The sequence below is a fragment of the Microtus oregoni genome, unplaced genomic scaffold, assembly GCF_018167655.1.
Source record: "Microtus oregoni isolate MIOR12 unplaced genomic scaffold, Mior012 000036F_ref0000092, whole genome shotgun sequence".
Lineage (NCBI taxonomy): Eukaryota > Metazoa > Chordata > Mammalia > Rodentia > Cricetidae > Microtus > Microtus oregoni.
This window is the reverse complement of record NW_024543095.1, coordinates 14,153,719-14,172,780: the sequence shown is the minus strand read 5'-3', so window position 1 is coordinate 14,172,780 and position 19,062 is coordinate 14,153,719. Positions and strand designations below refer to the sequence as shown.

Genomic DNA, 19,062 nt, shown 5'->3' with positions numbered 1-19,062 from the left:
GGGGGAAACGTGTCACTCCAGTTCAAGGGGCAGCATCCCTTATCTGAGCCTTCCAACTTTCTCAGCAGTGCTTTGGGGCCTGTCCTGTATCCTCCGGTCTCCTAAAGGGAAGATTTGCTTCCCAGTTGTCACTTCCTGCAGATCTGTACGTTCCTCCCAGGCTGTTCTCCATAGACTTTCTTTACCAGACGTTTCGCTGAAGTTCCACCTCGCTCCCCACTATGTCCACCATTTTGAAAGTACTTGGTATACTGAACCAGAATGCGCTGAATGGGCTGAGGTGTTCTGTACCTACGAATACTCAGCTAACCCTGTGAGTCACCTGGGAGGAAGAGCTGGGAAGTGAGCTGCCGCTCAAATCCAAGTGGGCAGGCACAGCCTATCACCCGGCCACCTTCTTTAAGTGGTTATGTTAGGACTGTCACTTTGGGTTTCTATGTAGTAGAAAACCAAAAGGAAATTACTATGACTGGAAAGCCAGCTCACTGGAGAACACAGGTTCAATCTCTAATACCCCAAAGCCTACACGATAACAACACAAATGCCAACTTTCCACTCTGAGCTTGAAGGGAGGCAAGCAAAAGGATGTGTTTGGCATCTGAGATGACCAGGTGAGATGGCTTAGTGGGTAAAGGCTCTGGCCACCAAACCTGACGACCTGGATTGGAACCCCGGGGACCGACACGGGAGAAGAAGAGAGCCGACTCCCACACTTTGCCCTCTGACACATGCCCTTTGACACCTCCTCAAACAAATCCGTGTTAAAACACTTTTAAAAGTAAAAATTCTCACCCAGGCGTGGTGGTACACGCCTTTAATCCCAGCATTTGGGAGGCAGAGGCAGGAGGATCTTTGAGTTCAAGGCCAGCCAGGTCTATAGAGGGAGTTCTAGGACAGCCAGGAAATAAATAAGATAAAAATTATCTGAGCTGGGCTTGGTAGCCTAAGCACTGAGGCTGGGGTAGGAAGATTTCCAATTTGAGGTGGTGACACATTTTAAATTGATGCTAATGGCGGAAGCTGGCTGTTTTTTCATGAGACGCCAGACTCTTGTACTACAAGCAGCCCGGATTGTGTATCTGTGGTGGCTCCTTCATCCGGGATCCACCTGGCAGCTCTGCTTCGGCTAGCTCACGGCCTTAACTTCCCCTTCCCCGGGAAGGCTGAGAAGTGGGGAGAAAGAGCAAAGGAGACAGCAGAAACAGATTTTCAGGTTAGAATTTTTCATCACAACCTCTCCCTCTCACGTACTTTTGAGGCAGCCTGTGTATCTAAAGCTGGCCTTCGGCTTGCTATACAGCAAGGTCGTACTTGATAGAACCTTGAACTTCTTTCTGCTCCTGCTCCCCTCCTGAGTTCTGTGAGGGCGGTTATGTGTCATCCTGCCCCCGGAACTTCATGCATGCCAGGTGTGTGAACTTGAACTTTACCAAGTCCTATGGCTCCACTAACTTTATAGCAACACCAGTTCCAGGGCCGGCAAGATGGCTCAGTGGCTGAAGGAACTGATGCCAAGCCTGGCAGCCCGAGGACAATCCCCAGAACCCACAAAACTGATTCCTGCAAGTGCCCACCAACAACATACAAATTCATAAATATGTAAATTAAAAAACCAACCCTGAACCCCACAATAGATGGAAAATTCTAATGGTTTACAGAATGATTAATCTATTTTTGTTAATTTTCCTGGATTTTTGGTAACATTACTTTCCATATAGGCCTAGGCCTGCTCTCTCTCTCTCTCTCTCTCTCTCTCTCTCTCTCTCTCTCTCTGTGATGTAGTGTGTGTGAATTTGAACTTGCCCATCTGTACATGCACATAAGGGTACCCAGAGGGTAACACTAGGATGTCATTCCTTAAGCATCTTTTGAGACACGGTCTCTCAGTGAACCTCCCACTCACCACATAGGCTGCAGGCACACTCATGGAAGTAACCGCTCAGGGTGTTTATTAACTATGATGTGCAGAGGTAGTGTTGGCTCATTTCTTCATTCTTGTTTGTTAGTGCACTCACTCACTCACTCACTCATTCACTCACTCACTCATTCACTCACTCACTCATTCACTCACTCACTCACTCATTCACTCACTCATTCACTCACTCATTCACTCACTCACTCACTCATTCACTCACTCATTCACTCACTCACTCACTCACTCACTCATTCACTCACTCATTCACTCACTCACTCACTCATTCACTCACTCATTCACTCACTCATTCACTCACTCACTCACTCACTCATTCACTCACTCATTCACTCACTCACTCACTCACTCACTCATTCACTCACTCTCTCACTCACTCACTCATTCACTCACTCACTCACTCATTCACTCACTCATTCACTCACTCACTCATTCACTCACTCACTCATTCACTCACTCACTCATTCACTCACTCACTCACTCATTCACTCACTCACTCATTCACTCACTCATTCACTCACTCACTCATTCACTCACACATTCACTCACTCACTCATTAATTCCAACAGTCTATAAAAGCAGCACTATATTGTGTTAGCTCTGCAGGGCAGAATGACCCTTGAGCCACTTTCCGTGTGGCTTGAGCACTTGGAAACTGTCACTCAACAGTTCCTCAGATCCATTCAGGGTGATCAAAGAATATCTTAAATAAACTATTAGTTTGGGGTATAAATCCAACAGAAACATCTTCTAAATTCTTATTTATATGTCTTTTTGGAACCTTTTTGTCCTGTTATGTTTTGTTTTTTCACAGAATCTCACTGTGTAGCTCTGGCTAACCTGGAATTCATTTGTAGATCTGGTTAGCCTGAAACTCACAGTGACGCAACTGCCTTTGTTTCCGGATGCTGCCACTAAAGTGTGTGTCACCACAGTAGGACACTTCTTAGGGAGTTTCTGTTATCGTATGTGTATGTATGGATTTATGAAGGTGATATAGACACATTGTGAAATGTTCAGTCCTGAAGACATGTGTGATACAGACAGCAAGGATGCCCAGGGATTAGGAGCACCCCTCTGTCACCTCCACACTAGGTCTGGCCACTATTTCCCTTCCTTTCTAGAGACAGAACATTATACATGCTGTATTTTTACAGATGGTTTAATGTAAAGTAGCATGAATCTTGTTCGAGAACTCAACTTTTTCTTCTGTGCATAATTAAGTGTATTTAAAATGATTTAAAATAAATTATGAGTCATACCTCAGCCTTTCTTTACCAGTGAAGTGAAATGTGATGTGTCAAACTTGAGTTAAATCCATAATCTCCCTGGATGTGCTTTTGACTTGCTGGTAAGGAAGGCAGGCAGGCAGGCAGGCAAACTGGAGACAGCTTCGTGCGCCATATTGACATTCAACAATGAGAAGGTCAGAGTGAGGAGTTGTTGCCAATATGTTCATCCCAAACTGCAATAAAGCTGTGCTAGCAACTGCAGTCCCAGCTGCCGTTTCCCTGCCCTCTGGGCTAAAATGTGCCATTCAGACCTGCTACTCCCTGCTACATATATGCCAGGCTTCCACAAAGGGCTCTTTTTAAATATCAGTATAATCCTAGATTTTAGGTTTTGAAGACAAACATCCCCATACCAGTTAAGGGGTTTATTTGACAAAAAAAAAATGGAATAGGAGATGACAGATGAGCTTTCTTTCCACTTGAACATTACCAAATAATTTCACAGTATGTCCCCATGAGTATCATACGGAGAGTTTAGCTCTCAGTTTGGTTTTCCAATGCTTTGCCAGAGATGGTTTTCTTGAGGATAATCAACATGTGGAAAACTATCTATTCTCTTTCCCATTCCTGCTTACTTCCTTACTGCCAGGGACGGTAGACATTAAGTCACACTTAGAAAAGTGTTGCATCGGGGGCTGGAGAGATGGCTCAGTGGTTAAGAGCATTGCCTGCTCTTCCAAAGGTCCTGAGTTCAATTCCCAGCAACCACATGGTGGCTCACAACCATCTGTAATAAGGTCTGGCGCCCTCTTCTGGCCTTCGGCATACACACAGATAGACTATTGTATACATAATAAATAATAAATATTAAAAAAAAAAGAAAAGAAAAGTGTTGCATCACTGTGACACCACACCTGGCCTACCCCATTTTCCCATGGGGGACAAACTCAGAGTGGCTACAACCCACCTGCACACACGTCCTTTCCCAGGATAGGAAGGGGGCCATCCAGTCCACATGTTTGGCAACAAAATAAGCAAGAAAGCAAGAAGAGGTGGGGCTTTGAGATTCTACCCTGAACATTACTTCTTTATGGTAAATATCCCTCAGACAAATGCTTACCAAAAAAAAAAAAAATCAACCTTGTATTTCTACTTCTCACAGGTGACACTAAAGCAGGTAATATAAGAATCCTTTGGGAACAAATGTGGAAGGAATCCAAAAGAGGGGTCACGATCACCTCACCTGTTATGAGACCTATGTGTTTCAGCTCTGCCTTACCTACCAAGTGTCAATCAAAACAAAAAAAAATCTAATTCTAGGAAGGTTGGAGAATTAAAAATTAAGAATTATTTTATAAGGCCGTTCCTATCTCTGTCGATCATAACTCGGTTTGATATGTATATTGGCTACCTATCCACGGTCTAAATGCTTTCACAGAGCAGCCTGCCAGGGGTCATTAGCACGCAGCCCGCACAAATGGAGAAGCTGTGCCCTTTCTCCTTCACCAGCCTTCCTTCCCACCGGCAGGTGCACTTCACTCCAGTCACTCAGCAGTCCATGAGCGTCTTCACCCTCTGACTCCTGGGCACTGCCCCTCAGAATAAGGTCTGGGACTACCTGAAGGCATATTCTGAGAAATGAAGATGTCCGCTTTGGGTGTGCAATTGCAAATGAGGACAGCGCTTTAGTGCTGTCGGGGCGGGCTGCATTTTATTTGGGAAATGAGGGGAAAGAATCTTTCCATGATCAGCCACTCCATGTGACATCAGCCCACACTCTGCTACTGACATTTTATCTCCCACTGAACAGCCTGGCTGTTGTAACATTTTCAGGATTCTTAAATTATGTCTTGCAAGATCTAAAATCAGAAGGCAGGGACTTCAAGAAAATAACCAGTGTTGACAGGCACCTTTATATTTCAAGAAGCTGCTACACCTTAATGCTGCTAGAAGTTGGGGAACATTCTCTCCCACTTCTTCCAAAATACGTCCAGAAGATAGGAGGGGGTAAGGACTGTCCTGAACCATTCAGTTTTCTTTTTCTAGATTTATATAAATTTAGGGAAGAAACCTTTTCTTCCACCCAGTATTGCTAACAAGCTTATTATTTTTCCTTAGGATAAAGAATTCCAGCGTATGTTTAATATAAAAGAAATTAGAGCAATGGCTCTCAACCTGTGGGTCGCGACCCCTCAGATCCCATATCGGATATCTTGTATATTCTTGTATATTGAATACTCAATATTTGTATGATTCACAGCAGTAGAAAAATTACAGTTATGAAGTAGAAACAAAATAATTTTGTTTGGAGGTCACCGCACCATGAGGAACTGTATTAAAGAATCACAGCATTAGAAAGGCTGAGAACCACTGCATTAGACTAATCAAGATGTGACCATGTTAATTAAGGAACTATGATAATTAAACTTCTTATTTATAGGCTAGTACTGTGGAAAAGTGAAAGGAACAACAGGCTAGGTCACAAATGGCATAGCGCTTTATAATCTCCCGAATGGTTGAGTATCAGACCACGGAGGAGGAAAACAGAGCAATGATGGCTGCTCCTTCACTGAGGAGACAAAAGAGGTTTCAAAAACGGTCCTGACGAGGCTCAAATCATGCAGCCATGGACTCAAACTGAAAGTGCAAGTTTTCTTTTAACATTATACCATGGCTTTGAAAAGGCAGCGACTTGATTGGCTTACCATTAGAAGCTGCAGTCTTTGCTGTCCATGGTATTGGAGCTGCTGAATACAAAAACGGTATTTTATCCAGTGTATACTTTGCTAGTGTGTATCCTGGCTCCAGAGAGCTCGGCGTCGATCCTTGCCTTTGTGGGATGGATTTATATCTATTTATCTGTAATACAGTGCTTTAAAGTACAGAATCTTGAGCCCGATGACTATCTCTGCCACCAATTGCTGACCCCAGCAAGTTGCTTCCTTTTACCGGGCCTTATTTTCCCGTGCTGTAAAATCAGAGTTGGCCACAGTATTTACTTCATAGGGTTGTTTTGGAGATTTCAACACATTTGTGGAAAATTCTGTGTCGAGCTTAGCACAATCTATCCATTAGGAACTTACATTTAAAATGTAGTATGCATAAACCTGTAATGAGTGTGCCAGAACTTCTACTTAGACGATAAAACTAAAAGCTTGCTCCATCCCTGGGGAGTAAGAAATCAGCACAGTCCTTTTATAAAGTTTTCGACACACAGTGGAAGCTAAAACCACTCCGCATTGCACTGAGTACTATGATAACCGGAAAGTTGGAACTGCACATCTTTCCAGCAGACGGTACAGATTTCACAAGTGTTTCCAGACCACTGAAGTTGTTCATCCCAAAGAACAGAGAGGCAGGAAAGAGATGAGCATCCAGTCCCCATAAACGCAGATGACAGTAAATTCTCATTCAGAAGGTTCAAAATGTACACATAGGTGCCTTAAGTTTAGGTTAAGTGTATGCCCTCTGCACAAATCCAGTAAGTTCTCTCTCTCTCTCCCTCTCCCTCTCCCTCTCCCTCTCCCTCTCTCTCTCCCTCCCTCCCTCCCTCCCTCCCCGCCCCCTCTCTCTCTCTTCCTCTACTCCTTTTCCTGTCACTTTCTTGGCATTCAGACAGGATTTCGCTTACAGGTGTTGTTGCACTCGCGGACGGCTCCAAGAGATAGTTCTTATATTAACTGAAATTGCTAACAACCCTCAACAGATACTAAATAACTCTCAACTGGAGCTGGACCTGGACCCAGGATCCAGACCCCGCCCCAGCGCCAGACCCCGCCCCAGTGTCAGGCCCCTCCCCAGTGCAGACCCCGCCCCAGTGCCAGGCCCCTCCCCAGTGCCGGGCCCCTCCCCAGTGCCAGGCCCCGCCCAAGCGCAGACCCCTCCCCAGTGCCAGACCCCGCCCCTGTGCCAAGCCCCTCCCCAGTACAGACCCCGCCCCAGTTCCAGGCCCCTCCCCAGCGCAGACCACGCCCCAGTGCCAGGCCCCGTCCCAGTGTCAAGCCCCTCCCAAGTGCAGACCCCGCCCCGGTGCCAGGCCCCTCCCCAGAGCAGACCCCGCCCCAGTGCCAGGCCCCGCCTAGAACCCTCCCTGTCTTACTGTAGTGCGTTCGGCTGCCCGCTTGGTCCACAGGACGCTTGCGCATTTATCAAGGCGTCTTGGAACTACCCTTCTTTAAATTAGCAAAAAGAGACGCCTGAGTTTTCGGAAAGCCTCAACACGACCTCTTTCCGTGTCCTTTTAGAGGTCGATTTTGTTTCACTGTCTTGAGAACGTAGTTTCTTTCCTTGACATGGTTTTAGAGAAAATGTTTTCAGTCAGGCGCTCTCTGGACAGTCCGCATCCTGGCTCAGGGTCCCTGCGCCGAGCTTTGGGCGGGCCAAAAGGGAAGCGGGGTCCTTCTCTAGGGCGGTCGCACAGGCAGCGGTTGTGTGAAACCGGGCTCAGGCAACATGTACTACAAGTTTAGCGGTTTCACGCAGAAGTTGGCTGGAGCTTGGGCTTCGGAAGCCTATAGTCCGCAGGTACGAGTTGTGCCGCGCCGTCTCTGGCGGGAGAACGGCGGCCCCGAGGCAGGTAGTTGCGGAATCCGAGCCGGAAGAGGCTTCTGCCGGCAGATCGGTTCGGTCTGCTGGTGTCTCCTGGTACTTAGCCACACTGCCTTGTCTCTAAGGCATATCTGTGTTGTCTCTAAGGCATATCTAGTCAAGGTTTGCACGGCACAGAAGTTCGGTCTGATACCCTGAGGGAGTCAAGGTGACCCCTGGGGTGGCTGCCTGTTTAAGGTGGATTTTCCGTGGAAGTCTGTGGTGCACAGAATGTGACTTGAATTCGTGCTTCAGCTCTCCCTTGTTACCAAATGGAAGGGCGGGATTGAGACTCTTGCTTATAAGGCGGATTTCTTCAGCACAAGGGAAAGCGTGGGAAGTGACACGCAAGGAGGCTTACACTTTCATTAATTACAAAGTAACAGACTTTGACCATTGGGCGAACTGACATCCAGGTCCTTCTTAGAGCCTACCAATGGTGTTTCCGTCTCCAGCCTTGGTGTTGTGAAAATGTGGTATTTTGGAGCTCCATTCACTTTGGGTTAGTACTGAATTTAGCAGCCTTAGTTTTGTGACTTGACTGGTAACTTTTTGTGGTGAGCCCTTTTTGATTCCAGGCAGCAGTGATTTGGGTTAAATGCGGTATGTGTCAAGAGAGCAGCTTTTTTGGCAGATGGTGCTGGATACATGGTATATATTCTCCAGAAGCTCACGCTGAATCATTGCTCAGAGTAGCGCGAGAAAGCTTGGTGGAACACGAAGCTGGAAAACCTTGATTAGAATAGTAAGTGACCCGTCTAGGCTGTAAAAAAAACCAAAATACTCGGTTATTATTGCCCTGTGGAGCACACTGCATTGGTTAGGTTATTATTGCCCTGTGGAGCACACTGCATTGGTTGGGGTAGAGAGTTAGAGCATGGCTTCAATACAAGATTAGATGAACTTTCAGGATAAAGGAGGCCAAGAAGGGCAGAATTTGCTTTTAGGGGAAGACGAGGAAGAAGAGCTTTCAGCTTCTGATGCTATATCATGTCTGGTGCTGAGTTTATGACTATGTCTGTTTCACCCCTTGTTTGGTGGGCTCTTTGCTGAAGGAGAGATCATTCAGGAAGTACATAAGGAAGGAAGAGACTGTCTTTCCATTATGAAAAGTGACAGAAATGAGGAACAGTCCAGCCAGGGTCAGAGGGGGAGCTAGTGTGGTGTCACTGAAACCCAGTGTAATGAGTTGGAAGGGTTGCCAGTGTGCTGATTGATTTCTTGTACAAAAGATGTAGCGAAGTGCTGTTTTCATTGTATCTTCTGTAGTGTGTTTTCAGAGCATAGATCGTGTATTATGCTTAGGGAAGCTTTGGCTTGTGTATGTCATGTAACCCACTCCTTTATTAGTGTGCAGATTATTAATCATATCGCCCTTAGGAAGGTTTCACATATTCTCTCCCTATTAAAAATCCCTGTCTGCCTTCCCATTTTGGCGTTTCTCGCTATAAATAGTTTTGAACCCTTTGTAAACCCCACAACATGTACCCTCCTGTGTAAGGCTGATTTTAAGTGTACTTTTGAGGTTCCTTCTGTTAGCATTCTAGCATTTACACTGGTCTGCTCTCAGGTCTTAGCAGGACCCAGCAGCAGCAGCACCGTGGCTGATGGAACCACTAGTGGAGTGCTCTCTCTGTGCACACACTGCATCCCCTACAAAAGGCGAGCCCTTCTCACCCCACTCTCTTTCCTTCTGACCTCCCACGGGAGCTCTGTGACCTTGTGGTGGTGCCCTTTGACTCCAACCTGCCAAAGTTGTCTTCGCACTGATGCTAAACTGTTAAACCTCACGCTACATATATGAGTGTTTCATCTTATAGATATGTCACTCTTGTAGTGGTTGTAGATATGCTTGTTAAAGTATTTTATTTTTTATATGTAAGGGTGTTTTTGTCTACATGTAAGTCTGTGTTTCTTGTGATTGCCTGGGGCCTGCAGAAACCAAATCCCCTGGAACCAGACTCAGACACAATCATGACCCTCTGTGTGGGTGCTGGGAATTGAACCTGGGTCCGCTCCAAGAGCAGCAGTGCTCTTCACTGCAGCCCCGTCTCTCCAGCCCCGTCTCTCCAGCCCCGTACATACGCCGTTAATGCAGCTAGCTGCAGCACATACCCTATTGCTTCAAAGGAGAGAGTAAAAATTCTCTAAGTGGCATTGAAATAAATTGACACTCAGAGCGGGGATTACCTAAAGGTGTTCTTGATATAGACAGGGCTTTCAGAGTTTTTGGTATCCCTTGAATTAGATTTCACTCTAGTATTAGAATTTCTAAGTTACTTAGAGCTTTTGTTTTTATAGTTCTGGGTATTGAACCCAAGGCCAGACAAGGGCTTTGCCACTGAGCTACATCTCCAGCTCATTTAAAGTTTTCTTAGGCCACGTTGAAAGAGGCAGTTTTGGGTAAGCAGTATATGAATTGTAGATTCAGGGTGATGTGGGCACACGACCACAGATAGCACTAGGGAAACCAGGAGTGTAAAACTGGCAGGTGTTTCTCTTCAGTAAAAGGGTTTACACCTGTTTCTGCCCAGAAAGCTGGGAATGGATGTAGTTAATAACCTGGCGATCCTTTGTTATCTTCAGGGCCAGGCTTCACCTGATTCCCCCAAGACTATTAGGCTTATCCCAGACTTGTGGGCTTATTTCTCAGTCAGTGGAACCCATTCTTATGGAAGAGGTCTTAGGTACTTTGCAAAAGACATGCAGTCATACCTTAAGCTTTGTTGTGATAATAGTCACGTGGAAACTTTTTTCCAAAGTTGTTCTGTGCTTAAATATGTCAAAAATAAACTGCTGGGGTCAGACTCAACACCAGCTAAGTCGTGTTGAACCGGATTTCCTTCTTGCCTCGCCCCATAGTTCCTCTGCCTGCTGTAGCATTTGCAGGAACCCCCAACAAGCTCCCGCCCCCAACATGGCACTCTGATTCTGATAATTAGTAGCATTTTATCTTCCTTTTGTGTACACAGTGCACTGTAAGATGAAATGTTTGTACCATTCAGTGTTACATAAAGTGAATAAGTAGCGTGCATTAAATGACCAAACATGGAAATGCTGCTTGTGTAGCACAGAGATTTGTAAGTCAACTTGATGGCAACTAATTGTTGGGGGCGTATTTTATAGTGGCTGATAAAAAAGCATTCGTCTTTCGTTTTTGTGATGTGTGCCACAAATAAGTTGAGGCATGTGAAAAGGTACTTGACATTACTAGTCATTAAGGAAAAGCAAATCAGGACTGCAGCGAGGTACTACTTCATGTCTGCCAGAATGCCTGTAGTCAAGGACAGACAACAGCTTGTAGAAGTGAACACAGGGAAACCAGAAGCCTACTGCTTTGCTGGAGAGAATTTAAAATGGTGCAGCCACTTTGGAATGCAGTTTGGTGGTGTCTTAGTTAGGGTGTTGGTTGCTGGGGAGGAAAGGGTTGCTTTTGTCTTGACTTTCCAGTCACACTCCGCCACTGCGTGAAGTCAGAGCAGGGCTGAAGCAGAGCCCTGGAGCGGTGCTTCTCAGCCTTCCTAACGCTGCCGCCCTTTAATACGGTTCCCCACCACAAAATTATTGCATTGCTACTTTAACTGTAATTTTGGTACTGTTAGGAATCATATGTAAATATTTGTGTTTTCAGATGGCCTTTGGCGACCCCTGTGAAAGGGACGTTTGCCCTCCAAAGAGGTTGAGAACCACTGCCACAGAGGAACACTGCTTTCTAGCTTATTCCTACCTCATGGTTTGTTCAGTCTGCTTTTTTAAAGCACCAAGGGCTACCACCCCAGGAGTGGCACCACCACAGGCCAATGTTGGCGGCATTTTCTCGAGAGTCCCACTTCCCTGATGACTCCAGCTTGTGTGCAGTTGATGTAAGATTAGCTAGCATAGGTAGTTTCCTAAAGGGGCAAAATAGGATTTTACTATATGACCCAGCAATGGTAGTTAAGAGGCTAGAATGATAGTCTAGGTGTAGGGAAAGGAGCTGGGGTGGGGGGAGCGGGGGGAAGAGGGGCAGACGGGGACTATTGAGTAAGTTTGGCTGTGGAGGTGAATCATGAAGGCCTATGATAAAATAACTACATTTTATAAGAAACTAATTAGAGATGGGATGCAGAAAGTTGGGGCAGAATATGTCCTCTTACTGATGAGTGGCATCCTGGGGTGAGGAAGGCGTATTTGAGGCGACATGCGAATGGGCGCGCTTTCCCTGGAGACCGGGAGCTCCTGAGTGGGTTGGTAGTGATTTTGAGGCATTTGGAGTGTGAGGTGGCAAAGGGGCATGGTGAGGATGTCCAGCTTCAATTAGAAAGGATTTGAGCCACTGAAGAGTTCATAAATCAGAGGTGAACAGAGTGATAGGTTTCTAACACTTAAAACTGGGTTTTTAAAATTTATTTTATGTGTATTATGAGTGTTTTGCCTATGTGGATGTATGTATATCACATGTCTAGTGCCCACAGAAGTCAGAAGGCGGCCCTGGTTCCCCTGGAACTGGAGTTAAGGATGGTTGTGAGCCACCATACTGGTCCTCAGCCAGAACAAGTTCCCTTAACAACTGAGCCTTCTCTTGAGCTCCCCAATAAACAACATTTTTTTTAAAAAAAAAAAAATGGAGGTAATTTTCTGTCTCCACCTGTCTCAGTCCTAAAAAGTAAAAGAAAATGCCGAACCTATCAGCTTCAGGAGGAAAATCAGGTTTACTTTGCCTTTAAATCTTTCAGCCGGAGACTGGGGAGGTGACTAATCCATTAGGTAGCACACCACTCTCTCACGGGACCTAAGTGTGGCTGTCAGTACCCAAGTCCATTGGCTTACTACCTGAGACTCCAGCTTCAAGGGATGTGATGCTGTCTTCTGGTCTTCTCACACCTGCATTCGCACGTACACAGATGTGCCACCTCTGCCTCCATTCACTCATACAATATGCGTAATTTAAAAATAAATCCTTTTTTAATGTGAGCTGGACAGGCTGTACAGCAGTACTGCCAAACCTGCTACTGCTCACACTGTATTTAATAAAACCTGTTTCCTTTCTTGAAAAATTGAACCCCGTGACCTGGCACAGTGGAGTAATCCCAGCATGGGAGGTAGAAGCAGAGGGGCAGGAGTTCAAGCTCATCCTTAGCTACGGAGTAGGTTCTAGGCCGGCTTGAGCTTCACGAGACCCTATGTTAAACAAAACACAATTTGGAGCAGTTAGAGGCTGGAGGAGGCAAGATCAAGCCCTTGTTTAGCATTCTGTGGCCCTGTCTTCAGTCTCCAGGACACATTCCTTCCTTGGATTTTAGCAATTAAAACAGGAAGAATTTAAATGTGTAAACTGTTTAGAGGTAGGGTTATGTACAGTAGTATTAAACAGTAAAGCCTGGTTTTGCTTAGGTTAGAGAATCTTCCAGGTGTTTCCCCCTTGCTGCAGGAGTGGAGGCTCTGCCATCGATTGCCGGTTCGTAGGCTTCAGTTAGGAGTCTACCTTTTGTTGAAACTAGCCCTGGTTAGTGCAGTTAGCAAATGTGTATGGGAGATGCTGTCTGTTAGTCTTGGGAATGTGATCAGTGACCGAAACATGCTAGAATCCTCTTGTGGGACTTCTGTTGCACAAGGGGGAAGTCAGCAAATAGAGAGGGATGGAGCGTGTTGGGTGGCGAAGTGCTGTGGAGGATGAGGCATGAATGAGGCTAGTGGGCTAGCTTGTTTGCAGGGTTGGGAGGGGTACCCATTAGAGCCTGGTGTGGTGCTATAATCCTATCACTTGGGAGGCAGAAGTGGTAGAATCAAGGGTTAAGGCTAGCCTGAGCTACAGGTGCGTTAAGGGCCAGCTCATGATACATAAACCTGGCTTAAACAGCCAAAAAAGTGTTTTGGAAAAGTTTCCCAGGGGTGAGGAAAGTACAAGCCAAGCCATGTAGAAATCTGAAAACCATTCCAGGCAAAGAAATATGTTAGAGTCCGAGAGGCTTATAGGGCGTGGGGATTGGGTGGGCTTAGGGAGCAGGAAGGGACTGAAATAGGGGACTGAAGAGAAGGGTGCGCCGTGCAGAACCCTAAAGCTTTTAGAGCTTGGGGTTTGGTTCTGGGGGAGCTTGAGTCTCCGGAGTGACTAAAAGACAATACTTCCAAGATCTGGAGCAGCTGAGAGCACTGGCTGTCCTTCAGGGGATTCCTTGCCCCTTTCTGGTGGCAGTCGTGTGTTGCACAGGCATACTTGCACTACAGGCATAGACGCACTACAGGCTTGGCGCACTACAGGCATACATGCACGTAAGCCACTTCCTGGTCTGGCCGGCTTTCCGGAAGCCCAGTGCTGCTTAACTGTCTGGAAACACGGGATGTTGGTTGCTTTAACACTACTTGGTGATTTATCGCGATGACAGCAAGATGAGGCACCGTCATATCCATTCTGTTTACCCGAGGGCCAACAAACTGCATCAGCAGTGGACAGTGTGGTAAAAACAGCTGAGCTCCATTGGGGAGAATGCACAGCTCGTAAGAATTGATAGTAACCTTAACAGCCTGTGCTCTGAATTTTTACAGTGAATATATGAAATCGCTTAGAACTGTCGCGGTGACTGATATTCTTGTGTCTGGTGTAGAGCAAGTGAGGGTCATTCATGCCTGTTGAGTGAGTGAATGCGCTGCCCTAGACAGGCCGTTCCTGCGGCAGAGCAGCTGCTCTTCAGTGCCTTTGTTTGGTAGGTTTAGGTTTAGAATTAATGCCTAGTTGGTGGGGGCAATGTTAATGTTTCATTAAATATATTTTCATAATTCATTCTTATCTTCCCTCCGTATTGATTTTAGATATCTGATCTTTAGATCTTGTCAGTTACAGATAAATTTCTCTGAGAAGTAAGAACTCCAATGACTGCAAAGGTCAGACTTGAAACTTCTTCCAAACATAGAATTCTATTTTTCTTTTCTTTTTTTTTAATATTTATTTATTTATTATGTATACAATTTCTACATGTATGCCTGCAGGCCAGAAGCAGGCACCAGACCTCATTACAGATGGTTGTGAGCCACCATGTGGTTGCTGGGAATTGAACTCAGGACCTTTGGAAGAGCAGGCAGTGCTCTTAACCACTGAGCCATCTCTCCAGCCCTCTATTTTTCCTAGGTAGAATTTAAGGGGATGATTTTACTGGCTTGTAATTCTTAATCTTAAACCTTAGTATCCATATTGTTTGGAGAACCGTCTGTGTGTGTTGCTTTGCAGCATTGTACCTTCAGATAAACATCACAGCGTTCCCTGGGTTTGGGGTGCTGGGGCTGCATGCGTTAAGCAGGTGCTTTCTCTTAGAGGTGCTGGCACGCGCCTTTAATCCCAGGGAGGCAGGGGCCAGCCTGGTCTTTTATGGAGAGTTCCAGGACAGCCAAGGCTACAAAGAGAAAACCCTGTGAAAAACCAAACCAACAAGGCAGCCTTTTATCCTAGCACCTCTTGGGTGGAAGAGGCAGGTGAATCTCTGTAAGTTTGAGGTCAGCTTGATTCCAGATACAGCAGATTCCAGACCACTCTGTCTAGAAAAAGAAAAGAAAAAGAGAGATTTTGTTTTTGGTATTGATTTTAGCTGTGCGTGTCTCTGTGTGGATATATGCACCTGTGTTTGGGTCCTGTAGAATCGAGAGAAGTCAGGTGCCCTTGTGGTTGTGAGCCACCCTGCATTGGGTGCTAGGAACTGAACTCGTGTCCTCTGCAAGAGCAGCACATGCTTTTAATGGCTGAGCCTTCTTTCCAGCCCCTGTAGTTAATTTTAGAGGAATTGTATAACTTTAAAAGAGAGCTGTCCTCCTCAGCTAGCACCCTCTCACACGCTGCTGTAAGCAGCCAGTAACTATTGCTAGAGTTCTATTCTGCACTGCTGTTAATGAAATCATATAAGGTGTAGCCTTTTGCACCAGAATTCTGTGTGTGTGTGCGTGTGCGTGTGTATATGTGTGAAGCCAAGGTCAGACTAGTTCTCAGGAGCACACCCCACCTTATACACAGCGTTGGGGCTTGAGCTCAGCCCTTCATACAAGAACAAGCGCTTTATGGACACAGTGCTTCTTGAAGCTCACCTTGGGCCTTGCTTGTCCTTCCTGGTAGAGTTCTTGACAGTTTGCTGTGGGAAAGCAGATAAGGGTGTTTTGTCAGAGGGTTGAGAACTGCCCAAAGGCCTCGTAATGCAAGTGATAGAGACCCTCTTCCTTCCCTTATATAGTTAGTGCTGTGTCTGCTATCCCAGACAACCTGCCTTCGGAAATAGCTCAGCTGCCGAGACATACTCAAGGCTTGCTGTTGTCCTTTGCTTTTCTGCAGGGGTTAAAGCCAGTGGTTTCCACAGAAGCACCACCTATCATATTCGCCACACCGACTAAGCTGACCTCCACTGTGACAGCGTATGACTATGCAGGGAAGAACAAAGTTCCAGAACTGCAGAAGTTCTTCCAGGTGAGCGAACTGAAGGGCATAGATGTATGCATGGGGGGGAGCTTCTGAAGCCCGAGTTCATATTAGTGAACTGCCAGCCTCCTTTTTCCTCAAATAGAACTCTTGCTTTTAGTTTGATCCATTAACTCCTAGAACCTGTTTTCAGGTAGATGCCAGTAATGGAGGGAGGATGGTTAATGACCTCATGGCCGTGTAACATGCACAGATTTTCAGATCACTCATGTAGAATGGCTCCTCATAATCACTGTGAGAGAACATGGGAGTGCATGTAATGACACTGAGTCAGCCAGTGCCTACTTATGTGTCAGACACAAGTGTGTGTGTGTGTCTGCGTCTCACGTGTGTGCAGAGGACAGAAGAGCCTGTTGAATCCCCAGGAGCTGGAGTTACAGGTGCTGTGGGAACTGACCTGAGGGCAGCAAGGGCTCCTGACTGCTGAGCCAACTTGCCAGCTCCACGCAGCAACTTTGGGTAGCCAGTTTTCTTCTGTGTTTGGCTTGTTTGGTACTAGAACTCACTGTGTTGTAGGTAGAAGTTAGGAGCCCTCTTAGGTAACTCGTCAACACTGAGAAGCCAGAATTGACACTTCAGTATGATCAATCTACTGAGAGATAACCAAGCACCTAGTGACCTGAGTGCTGGGGAGTGCAGAGCCCACTACAGCTATCCCTCAGGGTTGCCACCCCCACTAAAGTATGTTCAGGTTCAGCCCACCTGGCCATAGAGCATTTTCATGTTGCTCAGTGTAAGTCTTAAATCTGATGAGTAACATCTAAGAGGCTCTTGGAGTCTGTACAAAACATGGATTAAATATCCTACAGGATTGGATTATAAGCAAGTTTTAGCCAATTGATGGAAGGAAGGCCTGCTGGTTAGAGATGGACTGGAGTGTCACTAACTGACTATATTCTGACTGTGTGCCCCATGATCAGAACATTCCTTGTACCTGTGCTGTTTCAGCTGCTGGTAGAGTAATATAAATATATAATAATATAATATAAATATATAATAATATATATAATATATTATATAATATATATAATATAATAATATATAATATAAATATAAAATAATATAAATATATAATAATATAAGCTTTGTAGAGTAATATAAAGGCCATAGAAGCATGGACTTTGCTGTATAGTGTTGCCTCAGACTCCACTGTAGAGAATGGCTTCATACTAAAGTCTTGAGCCCAATTTTAAAGGAAGGCAGTGACCGGTGTCTTGCCACACTCTGGTGTGTCACAGTGTCCCACTGTGTCGCCTTTAGGGAGTAGTTTCTGTTCAGTCTGTTGTAAAATCTTGTCTGATCGGCCAGCTCATTGTTAATCCTTGCTCTCCAGAAGGCTGACGGTGTGCCCATCCACCTGAAACGAGGCCTTCCCGACCAAATGCTTTACCGGACCACCATGGCGCTGACTCTCGGAGGGACCATCTACTGCCTGATCGCCCTCTACATGGCTTCACAGCCCAAAAACAAATGAATTAGCCTGTGGGGACTGGTTTGCTTTGTGGCATAAACCCTTTGAATTTTCAGTTTTCTGATTTTTTTCCCACTTGGATGGTCTACTAACATTTTTGCAAACAAAGGAAAAGATAAGAGCACAAGCGTTTCGGTTATTTATGAAATGCAGACAAACCTCTTGGATGTCAGACTCTTTCGACAGTTAAGACTGTCGTTTGAGGGGGTGACACTGAGCCATATTTGTGCTCCTGATTTCCCTGGAGGCTCTGGATGGAAGTAGCTCCCTGCCTCATTAATGGCAGAGAGCCTGTGCTCAGGGCGTCTGGGACTCCAGGCTGTGTCTCAGCAGAAACTCCAGAAGCCTTTCTGGGTTAGCTGTGACTGAGGGAGGAAGACAGCAGCTGGAGAGGTCCGGCATATGAAATGAGGGCTTCAAGTTAGTCTTCTGGGGACTTTTTCCACCTTGTGAGATGTTAGTAGAAATATTTGCAGTCTGCCTGTTGTTTGGGCAGTTTGTTTCCAAGGGTTATTGCTGCACCCAGCCCCTTAATGAAATGTTATTTCTCCATCATGGAAAAGAGAACACTTGTCAGTGTCGCGCTTTAGATGGCTGGACCAGAAATTCTTCAATAATGCTATGGCTTTAAGTCATGATTTATTTGACTGTGGAATAAATACATGAATAATAATTTGTGTCTCACTCTGTTTCATTGGCTGACCTGGAACGCACTGTGTAGACCAGGCTGGCCTCAAATTCACTCTGCCTCCCGAGTGCTGGGATTAAAGGGGTGCGCCAGCTTGAGGTAAGATCCTGTTTAAGAAAGAGAAATGAAATAAAAACTAAACACCTCTCCCTCAACAACCTTAAGTGCTTATAAATTTTTGAGGGGATGGGGCGTGGGGGTGGTGGGATACAAGCCCCTCCTTACTTCCTTGATGAAAACCCAGTGTACCCAATCTTGTGTTCCCATGGGGACAGGGGGCGTCTCACTTGCTATGAGTTCAAGAGGACAGCACCAGAGACAGCACTCTCAGACGCCCTCCTCTGATCTCATGTTTTTTTTTCTACACACTCTTGGATTTTGAGGGTTTGTTATAGATGTAAACACCACCCACTGTCCAAAGCTGACAGAGCACCAGTCCGGGGCATTAACATATTTATAAGGCATTTCATAAACATGCCCACTTAGCAAAACAAACCACAGCAGCTTCTTCATTAGTGTCAGTGATCTCCTCAGCGATGGGCTTTTGATTGAATTTAGAGTGACAGGTGAATTTCTTGTAGAGCAGCCCTCAATTCCAATTGGAAAGCAGTTGGTTACTCCTATGGGAGTCATGCCACTATTGCACCAGTAGGCACATCTTGCCTGACAGATTGGTAGATAGCACTCAGGGCCCACTTCCCCAGTCAGGTGGGGGAAGGA

General features: G+C 45.8%; 1 protein-coding gene across 1 annotated transcript; it reads left to right on the top strand.

Annotated features, from left to right (window-relative positions):
- The first annotated feature begins 7,553 nt into the window (after window positions 1–7,553).
- On the top strand, window positions 7,554–18,327 carry LOC121432956 (cytochrome c oxidase subunit 7A-related protein, mitochondrial). Its single transcript, XM_041631155.1, has 3 exons — window positions 7,554–7,686; window positions 16,040–16,171; window positions 17,517–18,327. The coding sequence occupies exons 1-3, from the start codon at window positions 7,615–7,617 to the stop codon at window positions 17,655–17,657; spliced, it is 345 nt and encodes a 114-aa protein (XP_041487089.1). The 5' UTR covers window positions 7,554–7,614; the 3' UTR covers window positions 17,658–18,327.
- Window positions 18,328–19,062: the final 735 nt, after the last annotated feature.

Excerpts from the sequence above, each read along its gene's own strand:
- LOC121432956 (XM_041631155.1), top strand. The coding sequence starts at position 7,615 with ATGTACTACAAGTTTAGCGGTTTCACGCAGAAGTTGGCTGGAGCTTGG. Across the intron at positions 7,687-16,039 it reads CGGAAGCCTATAGTCCGCAG|GGGTTAAAGCCAGTGGTTTC; the intron begins GTACGAGTTGTG and ends GCTTTTCTGCAG. Across the intron at positions 16,172-17,516 it reads AACTGCAGAAGTTCTTCCAG|AAGGCTGACGGTGTGCCCAT; the intron begins GTGAGCGAACTG and ends CTTGCTCTCCAG.